This window comes from Syngnathus scovelli, chromosome 12 (assembly GCF_024217435.2).
Source record: "Syngnathus scovelli strain Florida chromosome 12, RoL_Ssco_1.2, whole genome shotgun sequence".
NCBI classification, from domain to species: domain Eukaryota; kingdom Metazoa; phylum Chordata; class Actinopteri; order Syngnathiformes; family Syngnathidae; genus Syngnathus; species Syngnathus scovelli.
In genome coordinates this window covers 2,807,644-2,816,618 of record NC_090858.1, presented here as the reverse complement: position 1 = coordinate 2,816,618, position 8,975 = coordinate 2,807,644, and the positions used below count along the sequence as shown (strand labels likewise).

General features: G+C 44.8%; 2 protein-coding genes across 6 annotated transcripts in view; one reads left to right on the top strand and one right to left on the bottom strand.

The window, feature by feature from the left end:
- Positions 1 to 56: 56 nt before the first annotated feature.
- The window catches only part of wdpcp (WD repeat containing planar cell polarity effector), a 50,277-nt gene continuing 41,358 nt past the window's right edge, over positions 57 to 8,975 (top strand). For both annotated transcript variants that reach the window (XM_068652513.1, XM_049735045.2), the window contains exon 1: positions 57 to 253. The gene's annotated coding sequence lies outside the window, so the exon portion shown is untranslated. The remainder of the gene's footprint in view (positions 254 to 8,975) is intronic.
- ugp2b (UDP-glucose pyrophosphorylase 2b) lies at positions 397 to 8,820 on the bottom strand. 4 transcript variants are annotated; one of them, XM_049735059.2, is made up of 10 exons: positions 8,686 to 8,820; positions 5,991 to 6,118; positions 5,335 to 5,442; positions 3,766 to 3,951; positions 2,313 to 2,446; positions 1,799 to 2,096; positions 1,497 to 1,694; positions 1,195 to 1,437; positions 1,012 to 1,116; positions 397 to 927 (listed from the first exon to the last, which is right to left on the bottom strand). In XM_049735059.2, the coding sequence occupies exons 2-10, from the start codon at positions 6,087 to 6,089 to the stop codon at positions 820 to 822; spliced, it is 1,479 nt and encodes a 492-aa protein (XP_049591016.1). In that variant the 5' UTR covers positions 6,090 to 6,118; positions 8,686 to 8,820; the 3' UTR covers positions 397 to 819. The 4 variants fall into 4 exon arrangements, with proteins under 4 accessions (XP_049591016.1, XP_049591014.1, XP_049591015.1 ...); XM_049735057.2 differs by lacking the exon at positions 8,686 to 8,820 and adding an exon at positions 8,201 to 8,468; XM_049735058.2 differs by lacking the exon at positions 8,686 to 8,820 and adding an exon at positions 7,811 to 8,019.

The window sequence follows — 8,975 nt, the reverse complement described above, 5'->3', positions numbered from 1 at the left end:
GCAATAAGACCCATTGACATTGAACCTCTAACCCGAACATCTTCAATGACGTCACGTTCGCTCATATCTATTCAGCGGATGCGAAAGGTCGTACAAACGTTGAAATGGCGACAACAGCTGCAAGCATCATTTCGGAGGAGGACGGCATCCCATGAGCGAAATTCCAACACGGTTTCATTGCCAAACATAGTCTGGAACAACTCAAAAGTTGGCTGACATGAAGAGGCGGGAAGAAAGCCGTTTTCGTCGAAAGGTAAGCTTTATTGTGTGATAGCTCTCCCTCTCCTGTAAGCTAACCTCGTGTTGCTAACTTTCATGAAACTTAACATGTTCTAAATATCCACTTATTAAAAACCCCATGTAGTAGATTTTATAACGTGAGCCACAAAGCCATAGTTCAGTGTATGATATTGCACTTTAATCAGACTTCAGTCATACTTCAACACTTATTGCTGCTTTCTGTCTCATTCTTTAAGTGTGTGTGTTTGGCATCTCCTGATGATTAACAACACAAAGAAAACACTAAGATTGAAATAATAATTCACAATGTTGTGATAGGATGACATGTACAAACAGTACTTAAGGCCTTCAACTTCATTTCAGATTACTTCAGTTCTTGTTAATAAACATTTGCTACCATATAGTATAGTACACTGTTATATTCACATGTAAGTTGTGAGTTTTGTTTGTCAGCTAGCAGGGGGCAGCGTCTTTTTGAAAACAAAAAAATAACAGGTCACATGGTTGGGATGAAGCCTGACGGGTGGGCGTGGTCACATGACCAGTGTAGGCGTAGTCGGCATGACAGCGGGCATGGTCTTAGTGGTCCAGGATCCGCAGATTTCCAGACACAATCTTGTTCTCCAGCATGGATCCCGCCGGGATGTCGATGCGATCCCCGTGGTTAGCGATGATGATCACCGTACCCTGCCAAGAAACACCGCACGGACTTGAAACCCTGACCTGACTTAGGAACCCTAACCTAGGCCCGAAACCGGTGTGGCACTTTACCTTGAGCGAGACGTTCTTGCCAAAGGTGACATCCCCTGACACGGTCAGATGGTCCAGCTCCAGCATGTCAGGGATGCTTTCGAAGCGGGTCAGGTACTCTTGGACCTGAATGTGACACATCACTTTGAGTACTAGTCTTGTGGTTAAGATCCCAACCCCACTCTGCCATTTGTAGCGTGGCACCTTAGTGAAGGAGCTCCCAAGCTTGACGTGCGGCGTGGTGGGGAACTCCCTGCGGGGGCTCATGGTTAGCGAGCCAGCGTCCAGACTGTACAGGTTGGACATGACCAGCAGGAGGTCCGAGGTGGTCTTGACTGGCAGGAAGCGGCTGCGGGGCACGTTGATGCCCAAAGCGTTGTCGAAGCACTTGATGGCCGCGCCCACCGCCGTCTCCAGCTGGATTACGTTCTGACCTCCGTCCAGCGTCTGTATAAGCGGGAAATTGTTACAGGCATCTTGACAATGAGTTTGCTGTTGTATCTAACCTTGTTGTTGACGATGATCTCCATGTCCATGGCCTTCTGCTCCTGTAGTCTCTTGATGGCGGCCAGCGAAATCCAAAGGTTGTTGGTGTTGAAGATCTTAAACTTGGACACTGACTTGAACTCGTCCACATGGGCTTTGGGCACCTGAGCGATTTCCAGCAGGCGCAGTTTACCCTCGTACTCGATCAGCGTACCGCCCTGAAAGTCACACCAGATATTAGAAATGTTCTTTTTGCCAAATGGCTTCTGACAATTTCCATGACCTGGTAGCGCCACCTGAAGGCCACTCTGGCGGCACCCACCTTGACGTCAGCGCGCGTCTTGTCCGTCACCTCCATGACAAACTCGCATCGCTTGCCGTTGTGTCGCCCCACCAGGTGGTTGAGGATGTGCAGGTCCACAGTGGCGCCCAGGTTGTCTATGTTGGACACAAAGATGTACTCCTTGCCCTCAGCAATCAGTTGCTCCAGCAGGCCCGAGTTGTAGAAGCTGGCGTAGATGTCGCCGTGGCCCGGCGGGTACCAGCCCTCTGCGTTCTGACCCGTCGTGTTCAGGCTGGTAGGGATGGGCAGCAGTGACTCTTTGTTGATGCGAGGATACCTGAAGAGAAGGCACACAGAAACATCTCAGGGAACTTCAAAAGCGGATTTAACCGAGCCAGCGCTATGATCAAAGCGAGATCAACGGATGCGTGTCCTGTCCAGGATTAATTCCGGCTCGATGCGCTGAAACGCTCGGACGCTTCGTTTCTTTGATGTCAGCCTTTGAATCACTTCCAAACTCGTAAACTCCAAATTCCATTTGAAATATATTCACCTGCTCTGATTGAAGGTGTGTATCTTGACACGGTGATGTGTGTACTTCTGCAAGATCTTCTTGGTGTCCTCATCTGTGTTGAAGGAGTTCATGAGTACCAGAGACACGTCCGTGTTGTACGTCTTATTCAGGTGCTGCCAAAACAAAAAATACAATTGAATAATTATCTCAGTACTAATCCTTAAGTAATTTCATTTCGTGTCGCGTTTAATGTCTGGAATGGATGAAATGGTGGAGTTTTTTTTTTTTTTTACTACTTCAAAGCAAGTCAAAAACTTTGCTAAACATTAACCAGATGGAGAATTTCCATTTGGACATACAAAACACGACACTTCAGGATGTTTAACACACCCATACGCTAATATGCACTGCAAACAATTTCAAAGTGTGACGTGTCATGTTGACACATCTCAAAAGTCGACAAAGAAGGCGAGGCGAGTCAAGCACTTTAGTCAAGTAGTTCTCAAACGTTTTACGCTAAGCAGCATTGAAAAGAAAACATCGCTTTCAAAGTAACAATGAAGTTGAATAAAAGTTCAGCAAAAGCGAGGCAGAAGACATTAAGGACAAATTAAAAATTAACACTGCACTTATTTACTATATTTAATAGCTAACTAGCATTTTTAGCAATGTATAGTGCCGCCTTGAGATACAACAGATGAAAAATGTACTCTACATAAAAAAGTATGTTCTGTACTAAAAATGAGGCCTCATCCACGGTGGAGTGAAAGCGCTTGCGGTGTTCCCAAAAAAAAGTTTGGGTGTATCTGAACGGTCTCTATTTTCTCTACAAACAGGTTGTTTGGGGACTGGAGGTAACGCAATCGGAGCTGAGCTAAGCAGAACTGGGACGCAGTGATTGGGACACAAGAGAGCAGTGTACTGGTAGATGAGGGGGCGGGGGGGAAAGAGGAGGGTGGCGGTGTCCCGCAGGGCCCTTACGAAACACAACCTCACTCACTCGTATATATGCAATACGCTGACCAAATATGAAGATAATTACACAGGAGCTAAAGAAAAAGGTAGATTCTTCCATCTGGCCCAAAAGTGCCACCTACAAGTGATTTATTGAATTTAATGGTTAGCACATGGCGTCCAATGTTTGCTGTACAAGCCACAGATCCTTCTAGAATCTCTGGACGCTGGAAGTGTGCCTGAGTATTTCGTAACTAGATTCATTCATTGTTGGAAATTCAATACCTAGTTTTATCCACATATGGAAGAGGCCTCGTTCCATTTTTTTTTTCTGTGACAGCACCATAGAGCAAAAACTGTGAGGCGTAACTTGAACCGCTCAAGGACACGTCATCATAACAAACAATCCAAGCGGAGACAGAGCTGCCGTTACCGTGACATCACTTCCCGCCAAGCCCTTGTGAAGTCACCGTTACGGTCTCGGCTGGTTTATTTGGACACTCTGGCGCTTAGCAAGCAACGTTTTGTTTATGGTTACCTCTATCTGCTGCACGGTGAGATCCAGGAAGGTGTTCTCGTTGCGGACGCTGATCAGACTCTTAGGCCCCTTACATCCCATGCTAGTACCAAGACCCCCGTTCAGCTTGACCACCACCAGCTTGTTGAGGCTGTCGGCGACGCCTTCCGGAAGGCCTCGCGCCACGATCTTATCGTACGGGTGGATCTGGGCACACATGAACAAATGGCGTCACGAGTGCTGCTGACTGAGCACAAAAGTGAAACATTTGAGGTCGACATTGAAATCGGACAACGGCGAGAGTAGAAATTATGTGTGTAAACTTCCTGCTGGCAAACCGCAAGCGTGATATCCTTCCTCCCTCAAAGTGGATGAGGTTGTAAACACTACACTCTGCCTCCATAATATAAACAAAGCTCATCAGGCTCAAACGTTATTGTAGCTGACACGCGCGTAAATACTTGAACAGCTAGGTGCGGTAATACGCGTTAGCAAAGCGTTTTACGAAGCAAACCGCGTAATTAGCACCGGTGCGGTTTAGACGGGATTCCCCCCCTTTCCTCAGACGATCACTTCGCGGCCTACAGGCGTTTTCGCAGTCGGTTTGACAAATCAACAAGAATGTCGGCTTCGCTGATTTAGCAGGCTAAACCTCGGTCTCGTTAGCATCATTTTTTTGATCCCCTCTAATCTCTAAAGTTATTGTTATTTATCTCATGTGTCACATATGGTGGACAGAAAAGAAGGCGTGCTGAGAGCTGGTGAGAGGCGAAGCAAGGGGAGGTGTGAGAATGGCGATGGAGAAAGACAGAGCAGGCTTTGTGTGTGTGCGTTTTGTGGCAAGCCACTGAAGGCGTTTTGTAAAAGAGCAGCGACACAGAAGGTCCGCCGGGCAGTCCCATCAACAATTTACCGTTCCGCTGGTGAACCCCAATTTGGGTCGTCGGCCGTGAATCATTAACACGCTCGCGGTTCGCTGCAAATTTGACTGCGGGCGATGCATGAATGAATGATTACGACAGCGATTCATAGATTTTGGCATCGTTTTGTGTTTGGAGAAACAGAACGGCTTCAGCTGTGGAGAGTTCGGAACCGAGGGGACCGGACCGCCCACAGCAGAAGCAGGGTGGCCATTGGGAATTTTGAAAAAGTCTCGAATGGCTGGTCCATCTCTGGGCTGGTTTCACTCAAATGAAATAAAACTGAAATATTTTCATTTATTATAAATATTTTATATTTATAAATATATTTAAAATTTATAAATAAAATATAAAAATAAAATGTATATAATACAATATATTGTAACCTCGGTCTCGATAGCGTATTGTATTATACATATTTATTTTAATTTTATTTGTCTTAAGATAAACATCCTACATATGTTGCTTATCACGCACAGGAAAGTCCAATAGTTATAAACGCACTTGGGAGGGAAGTCGACTTTCATAACCTGTTTATTATGTGTGTTCAGCAATGAAGACTCCAAAGTTCGATTCCGGCGTAAAATATTTCGAGACTGCTTGCTTTGCGTGTTATCAGTGTGTGCTTTGTGACCCATTTGAGCACATAAGTCACAGAAGGTCAACTCACAGAGTCCTCAGGCGGTCGCCGTATCTTGATCCATTCCACCGATGGACCCTTAACCTGGAGGAATCTGTGGAATAGATTCCTGAAGCCCTCAAAGTCTTTCTTGCATGCCTGAAACACACAAAATGTCTTTTTTGGTACATTTTCGGACGATATGAGTGTAGCCTGGGTTGTTAGCGGAAATGCTAACATACATACACAGCGCTTACGCAATTTGACAAATAACTCCTTGCTGGAGGTAATAAATTCCTTTTCAGGCCTTTGGACCACACACACAAGATTGGCTAGTTTTGAAGATTGAAGATAAAATTGCTTGCTCAGCACAAACTTTGTTTAGAAGCTCATAAAGTGCACCAAGGAAGGAGCATCTCATCTCCGGATTTATATTGCTTTTTAAAGAACGCTGGTGCATCAAATTCAAGAGTATTGTTTCTTCCGCGCTGATGGAATTCAGAACAACGGAGCGGAATCATAAAGGCTTCTCGAAGACCTCGCACACGTCATCCCCTTGGTGGCCCCGCCCTCGACACACACGCATTAAGTTAGCCTCATTGGCACCGCAGCACAGTATGTGTCACTCGTGTGTTTTCCCGGCGACCCCCTCCGCCCCTCCAAATCGCAAGCAGATGCTCGACGAGAACGAACGATGGAGATGTTACCTCTCTCTCTGCGCCCGCCGCGGTGTCCAATAGCTTCTCCATCTCGCTGTGTATGGACGTCTCCAGCTGCTGCCGCATCATTTCCTGGAAGTGAGACATCTCTCCGTTGAGCACTCCGTTTCTCAGACCTGCATAGGCAGAAGAGTTGAAGAGTCAGATGATCGCATTCAAAGGGAATTGAATGAGCCAGATGTGTCCCATTGAAACAATAACATTGAAGAGAGATGAAGGCCGTTGGGAAAAAAAAAAAAAACCTACACTGGAATGTAAATATCGACTTGGTGTTCTCTCAGCGTCGGTTGCACTTAGATTTTTTTTCCATATATTTAAAAGTGACCCATCACAAAGTAAAGAAGCAGTTCAGGTTCAGGCTAGCTGCTAATTAGCCACATTAGCTACATTAATCATGTATGAGAAAAGATTTATATTTAGTCAAACATTTCCTGAGAAAATGTACCTCAGATGTCTGATTCTGTTTGAAAAAAATAAAAAAACGTACATTTAGAAACAAGATGTTTTTTGGCAGAAACATTCTTGGGTTCTGATGAAGTTGTGGAAGGACACTTTTGGGGAAGAATGACTCATGAGTCTCAATAATGAAACATTTTATGCACGTGAGAACATACTTGGAAGGAAGCTCATCAGAATCACGCTCTCAACAATATGAACACGGTGAAACATGATAGGAAGTGTAGTTACGCAACTTAAGCTTGTAAAAGCTAGCAATGGTCTATCTAGTACGAGTCATGGAACAGTATTGTGAAATGCCAGAACAGGGATGTGAAGCATCCTGTTGTGATGATCGCAATTGTCACCATGTCTCGTCAATATCCCGCTCCAAATCTCCTTTGGCAGCACAGAAACTTTGTGGCCCATTTCCAAGCTATAGCAGCTGCTTGCTGATCCAAAACTTGGATCTAACATGACTGTGAAGTCGTGGAAAACGACAAGACGTGATAATATCACGTTTAAAGAAAGGAGGAGTTGGTAGCTGTTTTTTTTTTTTTTAAGGGTGTATTGTTTCAAGCAGTGTCACTTTTTTGCTTACAGAAGCAAATTCTGACAAAAAGTGGAAAGAAGAAAAAACGTTTGCGGGATAAAAGTGACAAGTAGGATGTTGTGATATCCGGCTGTGAAGCAAGAGGTGGGGAAATGAAACACTTTGACTTTTTTAACTTTGATTCAAAGCACAGACTTAAATTCTGTGCTGCAATTTGGCAGGATACCTGTGTGAAAGTGGCTAACTAATTTTTGATTCTTTTAGGGAAGTGTGGCAATTTAGCAATTTACAAATTAAAGTGTTTATTACGCCACATTGCAACATCCCTCACTTGACCACTGGAATTTTTTGACAACTAAACTAAACATCCTGCATAGTGTAAATGGAATTTGAGGTCAAAGAGGTAAACACAATAATTGAATCCACAAAATAAATCTAGTTTACATATTTCATGTAGAAATATTATATGCATACGACTTCTTACCTTCAACAAAAAGGGCCATGTTCAAATCAGAAATAAGACGTCTAAAACGAATAAAGCCTAATAATAATAATTGCCAGTTAATCCCAAAGTGTCATCCCACGGAGAAGCAAAGTTTGCTGGGCTGAGTGCTGACTACAGTGAGCGTCCAATCACCAGCGGCGCTACAGATCATCGGACCATCCCATCAAAGTTTTTACGCACATTCGCACTGATCTTCCTGGTCAGTCGCCAAATGAAATGTAATCCCACAAAACGTCGCTTTATCCCTTGCCTCCTCCTTTCCAGCTCGACGTAAACCACGTCACAAGTCCTGGCTGTGACAGTGTGACTACTGACCTCAACCTAAGGGTTTTCCTCCTTCCTTCTCCTCCCCTTCAAAGCCAACTCCCCTCCTTGGGATTTTACGACCACATGACTGCGACGATTTCTCCTCGCCTTTGTTTTTGACATCACCATGCATCTATGTCAATTATTAATCCACCAGGAAGAACACTCCCATCCTCCGATCGTAGGTAACGGAACTTTACAAACGCACAAGTACGGAGGCGATGCGCGCACAGGACATGTCCGTAAAACGGAGGTGCAATGAACGCACCACGGGGAAGAGTAACCACTGTGGCGAAAGAAAGAAATGAGGAAAAGGGAGAAACCCCCTAATGGGTTAAGATAGCCAGGTAGTTACGTGAAAAGAGACATTGTCTACTAAACCGGGGGTGTTAGTATTACCGTTTGGCCGCAGGATGCCGGTGATCGATAGGGTCGGCCCGGTCCAGCGGTTGGAAAGAGACCACCGCGAGCAACTCCCCGCAGAGGGCGCACGCACGCGCACACGCACGCGCAAGTATTTATTTCTTCTCCGTGGCGTGTACAGGTCAACACACCAAGCTGGCTGTGTGAAAAAAAAAAAAAAATTACAAATGCGTGTGGAATGTGACTAAAAAAAGGAAGAAATATTTGATGGTTCGTCCTCGAGACATTCCAAACAGGAACGAATTGGAACCTGTCAGCGCAAGGCAAAGCCAATCAGAGCTCGGTGTTCTCATGACGTCACCGCCAAGCCCCAATGAAGTTGTGCGACGCATTTCCGACTCAAAAAAAAAAAAAAGACACATTATTTTGGCATGTGTGCCTTTTTATTTTCCGGAAAAATAATTCTTATATCAAACTGACTAAGTAATAAAGTAAAAATGATGATGATAATAGTGGCTTACCTTTGTATAGCGCTTATCCCATTAGGTGACTAAGGATGCTCAGCGATTGCCGTCGTCATTTATCATTCATATACTGTTTTGAAATTTCCAAATATTAGCACACAAATTGCGCAGAAACATTCCTTTTTTTGTTGGAGCTGACACCAGTCCGTTTGGTGACGTCAATCGTTATTACGCCACTGCACTCCTGCACGAATACTTGGTGGAAAAGTAGGCATATTCTGCCCCTTACTGGTGTCATGATGGTACTGCAAGTTGATATTTTGCAGTCTACCATGAACTTGTATAAC